The 21,607-nt window shown below is 41.1% G+C and overlaps 1 protein-coding gene across 6 annotated transcripts in view; it reads right to left on the bottom strand.

Moving 5' to 3' along the window:
* The window catches only part of LOC126163145 (lethal(2) giant larvae protein homolog 1), a 379,746-nt gene that overhangs the window by 251,368 nt on the left and 106,771 nt on the right, over positions 1 to 21,607 (bottom strand). For all 6 annotated transcript variants that reach the window (XR_007535167.1, XM_049920072.1, XM_049920074.1 and 3 more), the window contains exons 5-7: positions 12,253 to 12,396; positions 8,457 to 8,595; positions 4,319 to 4,512 (exon numbers count right to left, since the gene is read on the bottom strand). Coding sequence is in view for 5 of the 6 variants with exons in the window: in XM_049920072.1 (XP_049776029.1) it covers positions 4,319 to 4,512; positions 8,457 to 8,595; positions 12,253 to 12,396 (477 nt within the window). In the remaining variant the exon portion in view is untranslated. The remainder of the gene's footprint in view (positions 1 to 4,318; positions 4,513 to 8,456; positions 8,596 to 12,252; positions 12,397 to 21,607) is intronic.

The following is a 21,607-nucleotide window of genomic DNA, read 5'->3' as shown; positions in this document are numbered from 1 at the left end:
ACACATATATATATATATATATAAAAAGAAAGATGATGAGACTTACCAAACAAAAGCGCTGGCAGATCGATAGACACACAAACAAACACAAACATACACACAAAAATCTAGCTTTCGCAACCAACGGTTGCCTCGTCAGGAAAGAGGGAAGGAGAAGGGAAGACAAAAGGATATGGGTTTTAAGGGAGAGGGTAAGGAATCATTCCAATCCCGGGAGCGGAAAGACTTACCTTAGGGGGAAAAAAGGACAGGTATACACTCGCACACACACACACATATCCATCCGCATATACACAGACACAAGCAGACATTTGTAAAGGCAAAGAGTTTGGGCAGAGATGTCAGTCGGGACGGAAGTACAGAGGCAAAGATGATGTTGAAAGACAGGTGAGGTATGAGCGGCGGCAGATTGAAATTAGAAATTAGCGGAGATTGAGGCCTGGCGGATAGCGAGAAGAGAGGATATGCTGAAGGGCAAGTTCCCATCTCCGGAGTTCAGACAGGTTGGTGTTAGTGGGAAGTATCCAGATAACCCGGACGGTGTAACACTGTGCCAAGATGTGCTGGCCGTGCACCAAGGCATGTTTAGCCACAGGGTGATCCTCATTGCCAACAAACACTGTCTGCCTGTGTCCATTCATGCGAATGGACAGTTTGTTGCTGGTCATTTCCACATAGAACGCTTCACAGTGTAGGCAGGTCAGTTGGTAATCACGTGGGTGCTTTCACACGTGGCTCTGCCTTTGATCGTGTACACCTTCCGGGTTACAGGACTGGAATACGTGGTGGTGGGAGGGTGCATGGGACAGGTTTTACACCGGGGGCGGTTACAGGGGTAGGAGCCAGAGGGTAGGGAAGGTGGTTTGGGGATTTCATAGGGATGAACCAAGAGGTTACGAAGGTTAGGTGGACGGCAGAAAGACACTCTTGGTGGAGTGGGGAGGATTTCATGAAGGATGGATCTCATTTCAGGGCAGGATTTGAGGAAGTCGTATCCCTGCTGGAGAGTCACATTCAGAATCTGATCCAGTCCCGGAAAGTATCCTGTCACAAGTGGGGCACTTTTGGGGTTCTTCTGTGGAAGGTTCCGGGTTTGAGGAGTGAGGAAGTGGCTCCAGCACATACACAGACACAAGCAGACATTTGTAAAGGCAAAGAGTTTGGGCAGAGATGATTCATAACAACAGTGCTGGAACCTTTCTCCACAGGTAGGACAGTATTTGTTTTGAGTTTGTGTATGGCTATTCTTTCTTCTACTGAAAGGTTGGTGCTCTGAGGAAGGGGTCTGGGAAAGGATGGTGAGGCTGAGATGGAGGTAATGAATTCCTGGAGTGTGACCAGCAAGTGGTTAGGTGGGAGGGTGGATGGTGGTATGGGCTGGAAGATGCAAGGTTCAGTGTTGGTTATGGATGGAGGGACTGATGGCAAAGAAGTGCTTTCATTGCAGGGATCAGGAGAAGGAGAGTAGGTCTTTGGTAAGTCCAGCATGTTAAATTTGCGTATAGGGTTAAAGGTGAGGCCTTTGGATAAGAATGAAACTTCTGTGCAGCTCAGGGTTTTGGTGGAAAGGTTACCAGTGTTATTTGAATGTTTTGGCTCTCGAAAGGCTACCCAACAGTGCAATATGTCAACCATGTAATATCTCATTACATTTTACTGCTTCAGGCTGAATTGTAATTGGGAAAAGAAACAATGTTAGGACTTTAATGTTCAAATCTCACACAGAAAATAATCAGGCAAGCTCATTCTATTAAATTTAGAAGGTACATTTGGATGCTGGACTACATACTTTTCAAACACCTTGATGTATTAAAATTTCATCTGAGATTTCCAAACCTGAAGTTATAATTATTTTCATATGTATATGTAGATTCTTTATGGTACTAAGATGTTTAGGAAAACCTTTTACTTCCAGTACTTCCCACATAAGGTGTCTCTTACTTTACCAAAGGCTTTTTCATAATCAATAAATGCAAAATGTGTTTCTTCACCTGGTGAAATCACTCTTACACGTTGTTAGATAAATAAAGCAGAATAAAGCCTGTACTTAGAGAAATGAAACAACACCAGTAGCAAATTTTTTTTTAATGATGATAGTATTCTGTTAATCTTATGGTGTTCCTTCATAGTACTATGTGAACAAATTAAACACATCAGTATCCTAATTCATTGTCAATGTGATTGCTAATTCCCTGTTGACATATAGTTTGAAAAAACTGAAAGGGGGACTGAAGTATTCAATCTTCAGCCCATTCCAGCCTAATTACGTTTCAACCAGATCAGGTTAAATAAACAAACAAACAAATAATTTTTTCTGCTACTCACTGGAAAGTGCAGCTCTCCATCTTCTGAATCACTGATCGTACGGGACTATGTGTTACCAATTACACACACCTCTATTGGATTTATGTTTGGGACAGAGCTATTTTAACACAAATCTCATGTCAAAATGTAAACCTAGCCAACTATCAATAGCATGATTTGTACAATTCTGCATGCTGATGTGCAACATTCAGCCTCAGGTTTATTGATCATTCTCTGGTGCCTTCTTACTCAATTGCAGTACACAGTGTAGCTCAAATGAAATTACCATCTTAGTTGATGGGACAGTCAAAGAAACTGCTAACCCACAATTTAGCTAGGGCCAGTCTGATCACATTATATGAGGGGGGGATCCAAAAGTAACCTGAATCGTAATGCTGCACATCGTGTACTTGTAGTAGCACGTTGTGCCTCCAGAGGGTTGTAGTAGGAGCTCTGCTGAGTCATTCTGCCACACGGCATCACCCAACAGTGAGAAGTGTGGTTTCTTTGGCAGTTCTTTGAGTGTGCGTACAGTGCAGACGTGACAAGAGGAAATGGCTTGTTCTTACAAACAAAGTGCGGCAGTGAAGTTTTGTTTCTTGCTCGGCAAGAACTTAGCAGAAACTGTTGCGATGATTCAGACAGCCTACAAAGACCATGCACTTAGTAAAATGCAAGTTTACGAATGGTTTTCTCAGTTTAAAAAGGAAGAAATGGTGCTTGAACATCAGCCCAATTCCAGTCGCCCTTCAACTGCTCGAAGCAAAGACAACATCGACAAAATCCGTGATCCCATCAGTGAAGATCGACACAGGACAATCAACCAACTCGAGAACATGTCCGTGTTGTCCTGGAGCTCAATTCAGCGCATCTTGACCATCGATTTGGGGATGTGAAGAGTGGCAGCAAAATTCTTGCCAAAGCTTCTTACCAGAGATCAAAGGGATCGTCATGTTCAAGCCTGTCTCGAAATGAAGGACGCGTTCAAAGATGATCCACATTTTTTCAACAAAATCATTACAGGTGATGACTCGTGGTGCTACGGGCACAGTCCAGAAAGTAAACAACAGTCATCACACTGGAAGTCACCTGGCTCACCTCGACCAAAAAAAGCTCGACAAGTGAAATCTAAAGTGAAAAGGATGTTGATCTGTTTTTTGACATCAAAGGGATCATACACTCTGAATTTGTCCCTGAAAATGAGACAGTAAACCAACAATTCTATTTGGAGGTTATGACACGGCTTCGCAGAAGTTTGTTGCGAAAACATCCAGCTTTGTGGGATTCTGGTGTGTGGTTCCTGCATCACGACAACGATCCCACGCACACGGCTCTCAGCATTCCCCAGTTTCTGGCCTCAATGAAGACGACTACCTTGACCCATGTGCCCTATTTGCCGGATTTAGCACCCTCAGACTTCTTCCTATTCCCAAGGATGAAAAGAGACTTGAGATGGAAGCGTTTTGCGGATGTGGAAGACGTATAACGCAATGTCTTGAAAGTGCAAGCAGGTATCAAAGAGGATGAATTTAAAAGGGGCTTCAAACACTGGAATGAACGTTTGGACAAGTGTATTAATGCTAATGGAGAGTACTTCGAAGGAGATTAAGGTTGTATTTGAAAACAAAGTATAAGCTTTCTAGAAATAAATTCCATTTATGTTTGGGTCCCCCCTTGTATGTTGTGTTTTCAAGTAAACTACATGCTGGTAATAACTAGTTCCATCAGTGCCATTAGAAAGAGCTGTCTACTATATAAATTGTTTTGTCTTATTGTAATTATGTTCTTGACTTTGAATTTAACCAACATGTAACATACAACTCAAAAAGATGCTGTTATGGGTTAGCACTTCCACAGACCACTTCAATTCAGACCTGTTACAATTAATTACATGATAGCTCATGCAGGACCAAATGTACTCAACAAGCACAACTCTCATATTCAAAAACAAACAATTACATATGCTTTCGCAAAATTAAAAATACTCACAATGCACTTCCTACATGCAACTTACTTTCTTCCACGTCTCCAGAGGAACTTTGTAACTGCTTTGCATGGAAAGGGACCATACACAGTGACAGGGTCTTCAGCTTTATCACCCACAGAAATGTCCCACATTGCATAGCTTCCATCATTATGGGATGAAGCAAAACGTGTTCCTGATTTATGCCAACAAATGCTTTCCAGTTGCTGGTTACTAATGAAATTCTGTGGAACAGAAAGATAGCTCAGAACAATATCAAAAGCAAAGAAAAATGCACAAAGGTGTTTCTAACAACCACACTGAAGGACTACCAAAAACCATACCATCCAAATATTGCAAGGAAAAATGAAGTCATCCAGAATGAAAGTATGCACATAATTTAACTCAAGCTTTAATTTCTTTACTGTCTATCAGTGTACTAAGTTTCTATTCTCACTTTCTTAATCATGTTTAGATCAGGACGATTCAAGCAAATATTTTCACAACAGAAATAATTTCAACTTGATAAGTTGCAGCAGATACAGCAACAAAATCAGAAAGTATGTGAGCTTCTGGTACAGAGATTTCGTCATCTAATGGTGGAGAGAACAGGATTAATAGTAACCATACTAATCAGGAATTAATTAGGGTCTCATCTAAGAGAGCTGATCAAGGAAGACCAGCAGCGCAAGATGAGAGAGAAATCAACAATGCATTGTTAGTTAAATAAGATATTTAAAAATGACGCTTTAATGAAAAGGATACACAGGAGATGCTGTCGCAGAGAAACACAAAAAGACTGTCATGTAAAGCTTTAGGCAAAACATGCCTTCATCAGAAGGACACACACACACACACACACACACACACACACACACACACACACACACACACACACACACACACACACACACAGAGAGAGAGAGAGAGAGAGAGAGAGAGAGAGTCACTGGCTGCCAAGGTCAGATTGCAAGCAGCAGCACATGACAGGATGACGGGAGAAGCAAATGGTGGTGGTGGTGGTGGTGTGGTGGTGGTGGTGGTGGTATGGAGGAGGCTGGGGCGAGGGATGGGGATGGTAAAGTGCTGTTTCTGGCGCCATACAGGGACAAGGTGGTGAAAGAGTAGGGCAGCTAGGTCAAACCTCCCAACTGCACCTAGCTGCCCTAACCTTTACCCACCTCACTCCTATATGCTCCCACAAGAAGCACTTCACCATCCCCCACCCCTACCCTGCTATCCCTCCTTCTCCCCACCCCGATCTCCTCCTTATCCCCACCGTCCAGTTTGGTTCTCCCACCATGTGCTGCCATTTGCAGTCTGACCTAGGCAGCCAGAGACTGTGTGTGTGTGTGTGTGTGTGTGTGTGTGTGTGTGTGTGTGTGTGTGTGTGTGTGTAATTCTGATGACTGCCTGTTTGGCTGAAAGATTTGTTTAGCAGTCTTTTTGTTGTACCTGTCCGCGACTCAGCATCTCTGCTATATTGAGTGTCCTCTTGAAAATACTGTCATGTTCCACTGTTAGAGATATAAAAACTGGAGATGCAGAAGTAACATGGGGAATTAGGAAAGTCAGTGATATGAGCAAGTCCAACTACAAATTGCAGCAGGAAGGAGACAAATCAACTACTACAGGAAGTAGGTATGGAGCAGAAAATAGGAAAAAATCAATTACTTTAAAAACAAGCAGTTTAAGTTGTGGTTACAGCTGTTGGAGAACAAATAGCATTGCTGCCTCCAGCAAACTTCATTTTTGTGAAATAAGTAAAACTGGTCATACAAGCAGGGAGTAAGAAAATCTTGCTGTAAGGTATTTACGTGAGACACTGTTCCCTACGGACTGCGGACTACTGAGTAATAATAAAAGGATAATTCTAAACTCTCATGGGAATAGACTCTGAAGAATCAATTATTTTAGAAGAAGTGTAATTCAATGGAGTGAAGTACACCTTCAGTCACAGTTCTCAACAAGATCAAACATGTGAATTATGTAAACTTTTACCTCATAAAGAAATTTCCTATTTCCAAAATACAGGACACTGTAAGTGGTTGGCATGAACTTCTCTTGAGCTGTAGGGCAAACTGTGTTCAGAAAGTTCTGAAGAACTAGTACTAGTCACACCGGGCTTGATGCACATTACTACACGCTCACAGAAGCATTTTACATGTAGTTTAGCAATATAAGTGAAATAATGGATCCCCACACATTACAATCACGAAGCTGCAAACTCACAATGAAGATGCAGTGAGAGAATTGTACTTGCCAATCACTGCTTCCTCCCAGCGAACTTATCAATCTCCACAAAGCAGCACAGGTCGTGAGAGAATTGGGCAGTGCACATGTATAAGCAACCATAGCAACAGCTACCATCAGCCTGCCTTGAAGACAGCCAGTTTGGTTGTCTAATTGCTATTTAATAGGGGTAGAAATATGGGACACAGCTTGCAAGGAGTATCACAGTCTTCTTAGTATTAAGTAAGTGAGAAGTCCTGAGAGAGTTTTGGTGCAAAACTGTATCAGAGGAGAAACCACTTTGAAATGTTTTTGCTCAAATGTGGCCATTAATTTGAATTAGCCCTAACAAACAAATGCTTTGCACCTTGGTGAGAGCCCTTTTATCTGATTGTATAAAATTTTCAAACAACAGTTTAAAATATATTGTTTCTTCTGCCAGCTGAATGTAATCACAGCTTTATCGTACAGCAGCCACAGTGCTTGCTTTCTTCTGCCTACATCCATACTGGTTGCCTTCCATTCTAGTACTGCTATGATGTTGCCTTGAGTGTACTGGATGATTTCTGATGCTACGATTCCATTGTGAGCACATGCTACTTAAACTCGCTCTTGGGTTCTGGCCCTTAGAGACAATGGAGATGAGCGCACAGAAGTGTAATGTACAGTATCCTTTTGCAGAACATGGATGAAAGACTAAAGGGAGTTGTTTGCTTCACTGCTGTGCAAAGTAGACTTTTCTTCACAACACCAGTATCTCAGGTTTTCACCGACAGAAACTTACTCTAAAGCAAATACTCAAATCCCTACAGGATCTTTACTTTCCCAACCTTTTCAAGAACATTCTTTTCACTTTGGTCTCCAACCTATTTTCTTCTGCCTCTTTTACATTCCAATTATCACACTTGATTCTTTTCATTTCTACTAGTTCCTTTCCTGATAACTACATGGCCACTCATTTTCCTCTCATCTGCACTTCTGTTTGCAATGAGGCCTTCACTTATGTTTTGGCTCTGAATTACTTCCTCTGACACATACAATACTTCACGTTTTCAAATCATACATGTTGCCAGCATTCCACTGTTGATTTTTTTAAGCCCTGTCTTTTGTGTGCCCCTGACCCCAATTAATACAACTTAGGAATTTCTGGTTCCTTCGAGAAGGAAGGGAAAGAAGACGAAGTAGATGACTTGACAAGATTCAGCAAGAAAGCTGCACAGGTTGTGTTACTGTGCTAAATGGCTGAAGGAATAGTGAAAATTTAACTAGTAAAACTGAATATGTGCGAGATTGTCAGCTTTTGAATGTATCTTAATCTGCTGTCAGTCATAATATGAGTACCTTAATTTTTTTTCTTGTTTTCTTTTCATTCAAGGTTCAGAGTCTCAACAACAGAATAATTAAATATGGCACGATTTACTGAAGAAAAACTGCTTGTATCCCCTTAAAAAAAATTATTGGCAGTTTAATTTTACTATGAACATACTTTATCATTCAATGAAATAATGTTCACTTCCAAGCCCTTTTCACAGCTTAGCATTATATTCTTCCACTTCATGCAATAGTTCACAGCCTAGAAACAGAACCACTTGAAGAAAACATCAGTTTGAGTTATGATGATCATACAAAAATGAAGTTTGAGACATCTTTTACAGTTTTCCCGGAGGTAGTGTACCTTTTCCGTTCCTTGGGCATGCCACAAGCAACCATCTTACTGGTTAAGTTACAGCAGAACCTAAAGCTTAAAGTGAATTTCAGAGCACAGGATAGGGTAGCATGGAGAGCTTTATCAAACCAGTCTCAGGACTGAAGACCACAACAACAACAACAACAACAGCAACAACTATTTCAATATTGTTCATAAAACGGGTAAATGACTAATGGGACAAATAAGCTTCTGATGGTTAAAATGCATTTATAAAACATATAACTATATCTGATAGTATCACATGCTTACCTGTTCTGCTCCTGGAGTTTTTCTGTTCCATAAAACCATTAACCCTCTATTGTAGCCAATTAAAATTTTGTCAGGATTTCCAGGCTGTTCAGCAATAGCTTCCACAGCACCAGGGTTTATCTTGTAATCTTCAGGAACACTAATAAAAGGAACTGCACTTAAATATTCACAAACATGGAATGAATTTGAGAAATATGCTAACATTTAAACAATGTTCTTTATAATATATTCCCACTGTAGAAAATGGTAAAAGAAGAGTTAACTTGTAAACTGACAATAACAATTCACACTCCTTAGTTATTAACATTAATGATTAATTCAATACAACTTGGCTCAATGTTTATGTGCCCATCACCAGAAATTTAATATTAGACTAGTCATGAAAGTTTGACAATTTTTATTGGTGCTGCCAGCAGTGGAGAAAATCAGCATTACTTTGAAGACATTCATTGATCTCAAAGTACTGGCAATATTTCCACTTTTGTTACATCTGCTTTTGTATAAGCACCACTCACAGGCACATGGGCAAGGGTGCCAGCACTCCAAAACTGAGTCGGTGCTGCCTTTCCCTCTATCGCTTCTCTCCTCATGGCAGTCCCAAGTTTGGAGGGGGCGGGAGGGCCAAGGCATACCGCCTACCATTCCCGAGTGCACAAAACAGTATAATGAATTGCTATACTAGCAATGTATGACAGCTAACTGGAAAGTATCCTTGCTTATCATGTAGCATGGGAAGTAGTGAGAGGAATATATGGCATTCAGCTGCAACAAAGCTGAGATGTTGACATCCATCATAATGCTGGAGCTGTCTACAGACTGAATGTGATGAAAGGAGTTGTGCATCAATAGTGTGCTTTGTTTTTAAAGTTTATGAATGTGCTGACCAACACAAAGTGCTTCATTTTTAATGTCTGCTTCACAGCCTGTGCCATTTAGACCCTTCCTATCACTAGCTTTTCGGAACTGCACAGCTGGTAACTCTCCTTACCAACATATCTTGCATTCCTGTAACTACCCTAGCCTCAACCTCTGCTAGACCTTGTCCTTCAACCACCTGTAGTACCATTCCCTTCTGTCCCTCCTGCACTACATATACCTTTTATTCCACCAATGCTACCCTTAGTCTCTTCTCCTACTATGTGTCTGTCTCTTGACCCTCCTTTAGCACTCTGCCTCCCCCACAGCACAGCCTCCTGAAAGGGCACCTAGTAGCAGCCCTTTCCTGTCCCCACTACACCACTGCACACATCTTCCCTGACTCCTACCCTGCTATCCCTTCCCGTCATCACTCATTCTGTCTCCTTAAACACCACTACCCATCCGAGGTGATTGGTGCTCTCGTTGTTACTCTACCCATAACTTTCCATTATTTAATAATATGGAAAGGATGGATCAGTACTCCCCACAGAGTTGGTGCCGAGTCAGGGAGGCACAATCAAAGTACTGCTAGACTTTTTCAGCTTTCACACTGCATGCTTCATCAGAACTAGAAGACACACATACATTCACTCAAGAACAACTCCCACACAAACGTCCACAATCATCTCCTGGTGCTAAGATGGATAGATACAATGTTATTCATGTAGTTAATGTTACACTGAAGGCAGAAATAATAAATAGTAGACTTTTGATTTTGAAAACAAGTGAGGTATCTGTTTTGGTACTGGTCTTCAAGACAGTGTAACAAAGAATACAACCTAAATGAAAAGTGATAAGTTCTCTATCACAGAGATGGTGTGGATATAGTTTATATTCACAATTACGCATGTTAAAACTCAACAAAACAATGAGGTGACAAAAGTCACAAGATAGTGGTATGCATGTATACAGATGGCAGTAGTATCACACACACAATGTATAAAAGGGCAGAGAACTGGCAGAGCTTTCATTTGTACTCAGATGATTCAAGTGAAAATGCTTCCGACCTGATTATGTCCACATGACAGGAATTAACACACTTTGAATGCGGAATGGTAGTTGGATCGAGACGCATGGGACAATCCGTTTCAGAAATCATTAGGGAATTTAATATTCTGAGATTCACAGTGTCAACAGTGTTCAGAGAATAACACATTTCAGCCTTTACCTCTCACCATGGTTTGTGTTTGGCAACTTTGAGAACAATTGCAGCCATTCATAGACTTCATGCTCCCAAACAATGACGACACTGGGGCACACCTGACCACGACTGGTTTGAAGAACATTTGGATGATTTCAGTGGATCATCTGGCCACACAGGTTGTCCAACATGAATCCTATCGAATATTTATGGGACATAGCCAAGAGCTCAGTTCGTGCACAAAATCCTGCACCAGCAACACTTTCACAATTATGGACAGCTATAGAGACAGCATGGCTCAATATTTCTGCAAGGTAATTCCAAGGACATGTTGAGTTCATTCCATACTGAGTTGCTGCACTATGCAGGGCAGGAGGAGATCTGGCAAAAAAATTAGGAGGTATCCCTTGAGCCCTCACCTTGTACCTCAGTTTGTGTGTCTGGACAGCTCCCCCAGGCTGTTACGCCACGGTCAAATGGATTTCACGTTAAATGAATTTTAAGATGAAATTCATTCGACCACGGCATAATAGCCTGGAACGCTTTATTAACTGTAACATTTCCAGCCAAGAAAGTGTACATTTTACAAAGATTTATGTTACATTCCTTCCGTGTTCACCAAAAGCAAATGGAGCGGGTTTTTTGTTTTTAGTAATGTTTGGTTTATATTTAATGGAACAGCCATAAAACACCATGATGATGCACCACCAGCATCTCTAAAGGATCTTCCCAAGGGCACAAGAAGAGTGAATCATGCAGACCCGTAGCTAGTGCTATTGCGTCACCAATGCAAGCAGTGGTAAAACATATGATCACCATATTAGCTGCCCATGTAATCACCACAATCATTATGCTGGAAATTCAGCGATATGTGGACACATTTAAAAACTTTAAATAGACAACATTTTGATGTCATTCCACCACACACATCCCACAACGGAGATCAGCTTAGTAATGTGTGGACAGTGAGTATGCATGGTCCTAATTCCAGTGGCCATTCTTTATCATCAAGTGACCAGCCCAATTTTGTTAGCCTGTCACCACCTAAAAATCAGTCCTTGTGACAGATTGAGGATGATGGCATAGCCATTGTCGTTTTAAATTTCTTTTCCTATACAGTAAGGGTGCCACATCAAGAGCCCAATAGAAAATTTCCTTTGAGAAATATCTCTATCATTTATACTTGCTCCCTGCTCAAATCTAATGATTACTAACATTCCATTACCTGCAACTTACGACTTTATTGTCTAAGTTCTGAGAGAAGATTTGCAGGGTTTTCTCCTTAGCCACAGCATCTGTTGTCCTGCTTGTTCATTCTCTTATTTACCGTATTCTCCTCTCCAAAAAGAAGAGGGGGGGGGGGGGGGGGGGGGGGGAGAGATACCGAGAAAACAAAACCTCCAAAAATTAATTACTGATATGCATTTTTATCTCTCTGTGCATATTGAGCCACACTGAATTTAGCAGTATTCACCTCTTTGTTGTTTACCAGTGAGTTAAAAGTAAAAACAGGAGGGACAAATATCTGAAGGAACCATAGATGTTAAAAGTGGAATATTTAACATCTTAAGAGTACGAGAAGCATTTCAGGCAACAATAAGAACATCCTTGAATACTTATAATTACCAAGCTGTTTGTATAGGAAATAATATGTAATAACACTACCACAGGGCAACATCACAATAAATATTTTATGTTAGTTAAAACATGCACAATTAAAAATGACAACAAACTCACTTCTGCATGACAATATCTTGATATATGATTGTATCTGACATTTGGAAAGTCTTCAGATTAAGGAGATAAATATTTCCACCCTCAGTCCCCAATAGCAGATGTTCACCTGCAGTTTCAAGGGCAATTGCAGAAATCCTCTTCAGCCTGAACAAAAAAGATCAGAAATAAAAATGTTAAAAACTATTTAGTTAAAACACACAAACACTCTCTCTCTCTCTCTCTCTCTCCACTATCTGAAACTAGGATCAGATACGGAATTGAGAAAAAAGTATTTAATTCATTCTTATATAGAGGAGGAGACTACTTTCTAACTAAAAAATAATTTTCACTCATGTGACTCAAGACATGGGATGACAATTTTTTTTGGCAGACATAGGACAGCTCAGTAACAGGGCAAGTAACCAAAATTACTGGTCCTGATCTGCTATGTGGTTTACACTTTTATAGCTTGAATGCAATTCATTATATTCCAGCTTCTCAACAACAACAACAATTAACAGTTACATTCTAAATTTACATTTATGTAAATAAATCATTACAACTATCATTTTTAGTATCCTCGTTTGTCAAACTTATGCAAAGGCACCAACAAGTTTTGTAACCATATAGTGTTCTACAGCCTTTATGATGATGTTGAATGGTATGTCTGTACACGTACATAAGGCTGCTTCTTTATTGTTTATTTTTTATTTTGGTCATCTTCATATACACACGTCATTTACCAATTATTGAAAACATTGTGAGGGACATTTTATCACATTACAAGAAGACCTATCTCAAACTTTGGAACAATCATAGGACCTGTTAAATTACCAACAGGTGTCCAAGTGGATCCTAGAAACAACCAACATGATTCAAGTCTAGAGAGCAAGTCTAGAGGTGTATACTTCCATTTTAAAGGACGGTCCACTATGGGGATCAGTACTGACATACACAAAAATGAAATTCTTGTAAATGGCACCAGCATACAGCATAACAAAGTCGATTCTTCCTTATGCCATTGTTGTTGTGGTCTTCAGTCCTGAGACTGGTTTGATGCAGCTCTCCATGCTACTCTATCCTGTGCAAGCTTCTTCATCTCCCAGTACGTACTGCAGCCTACATCCTTCTGAATCTGCTTAGTGTATTCAACTCTTGGTCTCCCTATGCCATTAAGCCATCAGTGCTCAATTCCTGTCCATGTAGTCAGCTCACAGTAATAAACCAAGGATGTTTCATGACCTGAGGCGAGTTTCATGTTCCACACACACTCTCTGAAGATGGGAATTTGTTAACTGTGGGACTAAATAATGTGTCATCAGCAAAAAAGAAAAAAAAATATCTATTTGGAATTCAACAATTCATGATGTTTCTTCATCCATTTCAGGCTCTATGGTTTCACACCATTAATGGGATGAACTTCACAGTATTTTGTGGTAAGACTCCATTAAAATAAGAGTGATTGGTCTGGAAGGATGTAAGGAAGATAATAATTAAACATTTCATTATGATTTGGTCCTTACAGAAACAACACAAGCTTAGAGAAGGATATGGAAGGAAACTGGTTGTGGCCTTCTCAAGCTAATCATCCTGACCATTTGCCTCAAGTGAAAAATTTTGTTGGCCGGACAGTTGACTGAACCTCCATTCTCCCCCGACTTATCATAGTGGCATCTGGTAACGACATTTTGGGGTTCATATTTATTTTATTGTTGTACGCAAAGCTTGTTTATTCAAAACACATTCTACTTTTCTGTTCTGCCAAGTTGCGAGCAATAAGTAATATCCTGTTGTTATGGTTGTTCACCCCTGCCTCGGGGCAGCAGGCTTTTCAGTAACTGCAGGGGCAACAGTCTCTATGATTGGCTAATGCAGCCTTGTAAGGTTATCCATTGTGGGCTTGCCATGCTGGTGATATGAGCAGCTGGAAGCAAGGGGAAACTACAGCCACTGTTTTTCTCATTGGCATGCAGCTGTTTTGTAAAGTTAAATGATGACGGCATCACCACCTCCTGGATAAAATATGGCAGAAGTAAAATGGTCCCCATTCGGCTCTCCGGGTGGAGACTATTCAGAACGATATAGTCATCTGGAAAAACATAACTGACACTGTATGGGATAGAGTCTGGAACGTTAGACCCTTAATCAGGTAGTGAGGTCAGAAAATTTAAAAAGAGAAATGGTTAGGTTGAAGTTAGATACAGTGGAAATTAGTGAAGTGCAGTGGCAGGATGAACAAGACTTCTGGTTAAGTCAGTGACAGGGTTATCAACACACCATCAGATAGAAATGATGCAGGAATAAGCCTAATAACGAATATGCAGGTGTAAGCTTAGTAATAACAAAGAACTTCAGAATGCAGGTATGCTACTACGTATGTAAGAGTGACTGCATTACGTAGCCTAGGTAGGCACGAAGCCAACACCTCTACCACAGTAGTACAAATTTGTGTATCAACTAGTTCTGCAGATGAAGAGATTGAAAGAATGTATGATGAGGTAAAGGAAATTATTCGGGCAGTTAATGGAGAGGAAAATTTGATTATGATGGGTGACTGCAATTTGATAGTAGGAAAAGGAAGAGAAGGCAAAATTGTAGGAGAACATGGACTGGGGGAAAGGAATGTAAACTGCCTTGCAGAATTTTGCACAGATCATAATTTAATCATTGATAACATATTATTTAAGAATCTTGTGCAAAGGCTATATGTTGAAAATACTTGAAGATAATGATTTTTTCAGATAATACAGGACGGTCAATAACAGTCTGAAAAATGTGTAAGGGTGCTGCAGGATCTGTTGTCTTGAGAAATAACTGTTAAGAAAAAAAAAAAGATCAATATTGTGCACCATTTCTGGGTCAATTATCCTTGAACTTGGCCAATCAGGCCACTGTGCATGCAAATTCAAGTGGCCCAACATAGTGTTATCAAATGTGTTCTTTGTTTGATTTCCTAAAGAATGGCACAATGTGTCCAATTTCTTCTTAATTTCCTTTCAGCACAACCTTCCTACCAACACCCTTACAGGTTTTTCAGGCTGTTTCTGACCACACTTTATAATGGTAGGGTACAGGTTTCAAAAGCATAGTTTGAAATGTAAGACATTTCCAGGGGTAGATGTTGACCATGACCATAATTCATCTTTATGAACAGTAAGTTAAAGCTTAAGAATTTGCAAAACAGTAGAATATTTAGGAGATGGCATCAGGATAAGTTGAAAGGACCAGAGGTTGTTGCGAGTTTAAAAATGAGCATTAGGAAACATTTGACTGGAACAGGGGAAAGGTATACAGTAGAAGAATAATGGGTAGGTTTGAGAGATGACATAGTGAAGACAGAAGAGCAAAGTAAGTATAAGGACAAGGCCTTGTAGAAATGTTTGGATAACACACGAGATGTTGAATTCAAATGGGGAAAAATATATAAATAAACAACCAGGCCAAAATGAATACAGACATATAAAAAAATAAAACTGGTAGAAATTGTAAAATGGCTAAGCAGGAAAGGCTAGAGGACATTAAGGCTGTACAAGCATTTATAGCATGGGAAAGACACATGCCGCCTACAGTAAATTTAAAGGGATCTTTAAAGAAAAAGGTTGCAGCTGAATTCTTATCAAGAGCTCAGGCAGCAAGCCAGTATCAATCAAGGAAAAGCTGAAAAGCAGAATGAATATAAAGAGGGATTCTATGATAGAAGTGAACTTTAAGACAATGTTATGCAAAAGGAAGAGGAAATTGTTGAATGTGAGATAGAAGATAAAATAGTGAAAGAAGAATTTGTTAGTTTTGTTTTGATTTAGGGCACAAAAACAACTAGTGTCATATGCACTGTAGTCACAAACATAGAACATGAAAAAAAAATAATAATAATTTACAATTGACTACACATGTAGCCCAATCAATGGAAGGAAAGACAGCTAGAAGCAGGGGCTTGGAGAAAATTCCATAAAATACACCATAGAGAAATGGAAGTTCTGAACTAAAGATTAAATGTCTTACACCATATTGGCACAATGCAGTAAAATGCAGTCAACAGACCACACACTGTTTGCTAAAACAGCTGATAATTCAGATGGCAAACATAATTGAGAACATAAGTGGTTATAAAAAGGGCATTCTGTTGGGAAGTGGTGAACCACCGAAGGTCCAGGCCAATGAGCACAAAGTGGTGGGGGAGCACCACTGAACAAATGGCAATGGCTAAAAAGACTGTGCCCAGTACGTAACCTAGCTAAAACTATCTCCTCACTGGGAGAGGGCCAAGAGGTGGTCAGCCAAGCCGCTGGGAGAGGCTTAGTTCCCTGGAGCTAGTTCCCATGAAGCAAGGACCAGTGGTTATGCCGAAGTGACACCACCTGCTGACAGACAGCAACACAGAGATCGCCTGAGAGCATGGCAGAACTAATGGGCCGAAGTATGAGGACTGTAGCCTCGACTGCAGCGTCAGCAGCCTTGTTTCCCGTCAGACTGATGTGACCAGGAACCCACAAATATCACAGTGGCTCCATCAAGAGTGAGCAAGTGACAGCTTTCCTGGACCTGTTGCACTAAGGCATGGATGGTAAACAGCACACAGACGAATGAAGGGCACAGAGAGTTAGAGCAAATGACACATTTGAAAAGCCTGCATCACCGGTTATACAGTGTGACCTGATACATGGCAAAGAGCTTGGCTGTAAATACTGAGCAGTGTTGCAGAAGCCGATATCAAAAACTGTCTGTGCCAAAGACGAAGGCACACCCAATATCGCGGTCGGCCAGAGAGCCATAAGTGTACACAAAGGTAGTATCGCAAAGTTTTTTGCGAAGATCGTGAAACTTACAGCAATAGAGCAAGCTGGAGTAGTGTCCTTAGGAAGCGAATGAAGGCCAAGGCGAACAAGGTGCCGCAGCACGAAGCCAAGGTGGTGTATGGTTCAACACATCAGGAAAGTGGCAGTAGCGTGAAGTTAAAGTGGAGCAACAGTTGGAAGCAATTCCAGGAGGTAACAGAAGAGGGACGTGCCCCCTACTGGCGATCAAAGGAGACGTCTAAGGAGGAGACATAGGATGAATTGCCAGGCATGGCAGACTCGTGTCGTGGATACCTGTCGAGGAGAAAAATCATGGCAATATGACAGCAGTAGTATGGCACCTTCTGCATACAGACTCTCAACTGGGCTAGTGTAAAAGGTGGCAGTGGCCAAACAGACGCCTCGATGGTGGATAGTATTGAGATGGTGTAAGAGGGATGGATGTGCAGATGCATAAATGAAACACCTGTAGTCTAATTTTGAACAGACAAGGGACCGGTACAAACGGAGGAGGGTAGTCCGGTCAGCTCCCCAGATAGTACTGCTGAGGACACTGAGGGACTGTGTATAGTGGGCAGCCAGGTAAGACATGTTGGAGGACCAAGGAAGTTTCCTGTTGAGCATGAGCTCCAGAAATCCTCTAGTTTCAAGAAAAGGAAGAGCAACAGGCCCAAGATGTAAAGACGGTAGAAGAAACCAATTGCTGCCAGAAATTCATACAAATCATTGTCTCAGTGGAAACGCGAAAGCTACTGTCTATGCTCCACGAGTAAAGACGATAGAGACATCACTGAAGACGTCGCTTAAGGAGACAAGTCCAGGAGAACTGTAATAGATCAATAAATGGCAAACGAAATGGGTGCTGGAGATGCCCGGTGGGAGACAGGACATTACAGAGTTTATTGCGATAAGGAAAGAGGATGACACTCAGGAAGGAACCCTGAGGCACACCGTTTTCCTGGATAAAGGTGTCCAACAAGGTAGAGCCCACATGATGATGATGATGATGATGATGATGATGATGATGATGATGATGATGTCCCATACTCCGAGGAGCATAGGGGACGATGCGGAAGATCCGCACCACTGTACTACCCAAGGTCCTAGTGGAAGGGGTTTGCCATTGCATTCCTCCAACCGTAATGGGGATGAATGATGATGATGATGATGAAGACGACATAACAACACCCAGTCATCTCAAGGCAGGAAAAATCCCTGACACCGCCGGGAATCGAATCCAGGACCCTGTGCGTGGGAAGAGAGAACGCCACCGCAAGACCACATGTACCTTGAAAACTCTGTTTTTTAAAAATTCCTGAAGGAAATGGGGCAATCTGCGATGGAAGCCCCACATATAGAGTGTATAGAGGGATCAGTCCTCCAGCAGGTGTGTCAGAATTTTCTCCAAATCAAAAAACACAGCCACAGTCTCGAATTGCCACAGAAAACAGTTCATGACACGAATGGACAAAGTGATGAGATCATCAACTCCAGAAAGGAGTACTCAACTCCACACTGTGCAGTGGTTAGTAAATTGTGAGACTTTAACCACCAGACCAGCCAGGCATGAATCATACATTCCATCACCTTGCAAACACAGCTGGTGAGAGAGATGGGGGCAGTAGCTAGAAGGAAGGTGTTTGTCCTTACTGGGCTGAAGTATGGGTATGAAAGTGGCTTCATGCCAGCATCTGGGAAATGTTCCCTCTGCCCAGATGTGACTGTATGGATGAAGCAGAAAGTGCAGGCCCACAAGAGAAAGGTTCTGTAACATCTGAATGTGAACATTGGCCCTGGAGCGAAGGATCGGGATGAAGTATGAGCACGATCTAGATGCCGCAGAGTAAACGTGACATTGCAACATTCACAATTCTGAGAGGAGAAGGGTATCACCCGATTCTCCTCCACTCGTTTCCGAGGGAGCAAGACAGGGCGATAGTGGGTGGAGCTCAAAATCTCTGCAAAATAGCTGACCAAGGTACTGGAGGTAGCAATAGGGTCCACTATGATATCGTATGCTACTGTCAGGCCGGAAACTGGGGAATGGATATTAGCCCCAGAGAGCCATCGGAGGTTGGCCCGATCACAACTGTTAAAAGAACTATGAAAGGAAATCCAGCTACCTTTTTTGCTATCCTAAAGAACGCGAAGACACACTGCACATAACTGCATATAATGAATGCAGTTTACCATCATAGGATGACAGTTAAAAATACGGAGAGCACATTTTCGCAAGCGAATTAAATCAGAGCATGCACAGCTGAGTCCACCAAGGGAGTGAGATACAACATGGTAAAGAGGAAGTGTGAGGAATGGAACCTTCTGCAGCAGTAAGGATAACATTTGTAATACATTCTACCTATCATCACAACTGGGGAAATGGTGTTTGTCAAAGGTTGCCAGGGAGGAGTAAAGCCTCCAGTCAACCTTAGAAAGCTGCTTCACCATATCCCATATTATCTTTATTTTGTTACCTGATATGACACTTTTCCTTGTAACATATTTGCTTTGATGTCCATATTACAGTCTTTAATACTTTGCAGTATTTCTTGTAATGTGCTATAGCATCAACATCAGAACTGTTTCAGATTGACAGGTACAGCTTTCTTTTTGTTTTACAAGACACCTCTATTCCTTGAGTAATCCCTGGCTTCTTGGTAGACTTTGCTCTAACCTTTGTTAATTTTTGGGGGGAAAACCATTTTCAAATAAGGTAAGCACTTTATTAGCAAAATTGTTACATTTTTCGATTCATGCCATGAGCACTGCAAACATCACTCCAGTGTATGTTTCTGAGGAGTGTCTTAAAATAATCAATTTTTGGCTTATTGATTACCCTCTTGAGTTCAGATTCAACAGATTTTATATCCTGTTCAGTATTAACATTTAGTGGAAGGTCATGGTCACAGACGGGAAATTAATAAAAGCACAAATAACAGACATCATTAGAAAACATAGAAAGAATCCAAAGATTGGTTTGGGCTCCACAGTGCTTTACTAGGCATCGTCCTGTTGGAGGTGGTATTACACTGCCTTCCTCCAACCTTACAAATGACGTAGGCAGCCAGTTATCGGGTGACACAAAGTTTAACTTCGAACCACGATGCAACTATGCTTTTTTCCACATCAACTAACATGCCACAGGTTAAAGAAGTGATATGTGACAGATAAAAATTCTAGAACTGACAGGGAAATCAAATGCCAGATCTCTGGATCCATAGTCTGGCTCTTTACCACTGAGCCACCTAATATGCAGAAAAGGCAGTTAAAAGGTCAGAGGTAAGGAAAAAGACAGAAAGCAAACTACAGGTACAAAAATGTGGTAAACAACAACTGGTGCAAAAAGTGGAGAGGGGAGCAGGACAGGATAGGAAACCATAAAAAATAAAAGAAAGCTGTGGCAAAAAGTGTTTATAAAGTAAGTTGAAAGGGGAGAAGGCTAATTAATATGGAAACGTGGAGAGCAATATGGAAGAAATATGGGCAGATGGAGGAAGTGGGGAGTATGTAGATAATACAACTTTACAACTTGTTTTGATATGGTATGACTTCAATGGAAAAGGGGGGCAGGTGGCGGTGGGGGGGGCAAGAAAAAGGCTTAGGAGATATTTATGTGATCACTCATTTTTTTCTCTGTGTAATTATTGGTGTGCTTCCAGCTGTACTACCAGGCTGTTTCCAGTGTGTTCGCTTTGCCGTCTGGACTGAAACAAGACTGAGCCACTGTTGGTCCTGTGTCACTATTTATAACTGAGAAGAAAACAACTGGGTCAGTCAACAAAATATTATGCACATAATGGAAACAGCTACTCAACTGTATACTTGTAGGAATGTCATTAAATTTACACCTGCTAATTCTGATATCTACTGGTTCTAGACAGCAGACTACAAATCACAATAAAACCAAAACCTACATTGTAGCAATCATGTTTCTGTGCAAGTCTGCAAGTGGGCATGGGTGCTACCACGGTGGACTATACGCGCCCATCTTTCCTTACTGATTGCTGAATGCTACCAAACATAAATAACCAGTACACAACATGCTAAAGTTACATTAGAGGGGAAAAAAAGGGTGGAAAAACATCAACAGTATTACAGGTCTCCTGTCTTGAAGCACATAACTGACAGAGTAAGCATAAGTTAATTTTTCCTGCAGATGTAGTCCTAGAGATACGAAATGAATGGCACGGAGATGGATTGTGGAGGGGCTTAGTGCCTTATCAATATGTTGGCGTGGTTAGGACAGTTAAGGAAAAGTACTATGTATGATGCAGGGAATTACGCCTGGACTCAATTCATGGCGCAAATTAATTAAGAAAATTACCAACTTAGCAGACAAATTGTTGTATCCAATTGCTGATTTCCGGGATTGACTTTATTGCTTTCTCACCTCAGACCTAGGTTTCCTAGAGAAGTTCTGGTCTAATGTATGTGAAATGAAGAGGTACGAGTCACCAGAAGGACATCTGTGAATGCACAGTGAAGTGCAGCATTATTCTGTGGTGACGAGAGCACAGACAATCCGCTTTACTCTGATTTTTATGAGTTATTTGTTGTTGGCTTAGATTTTTCAGTTGATT

The sequence above is a fragment of the Schistocerca cancellata genome, chromosome 2, assembly GCF_023864275.1.
Source record: "Schistocerca cancellata isolate TAMUIC-IGC-003103 chromosome 2, iqSchCanc2.1, whole genome shotgun sequence".
Classification (NCBI taxonomy): Eukaryota; Metazoa; Arthropoda; class Insecta; order Orthoptera; family Acrididae; genus Schistocerca; species Schistocerca cancellata.
The sequence above is the reverse complement of the archived record's forward strand: the minus strand, read 5'-3'. Positions and strand labels throughout refer to the sequence as shown.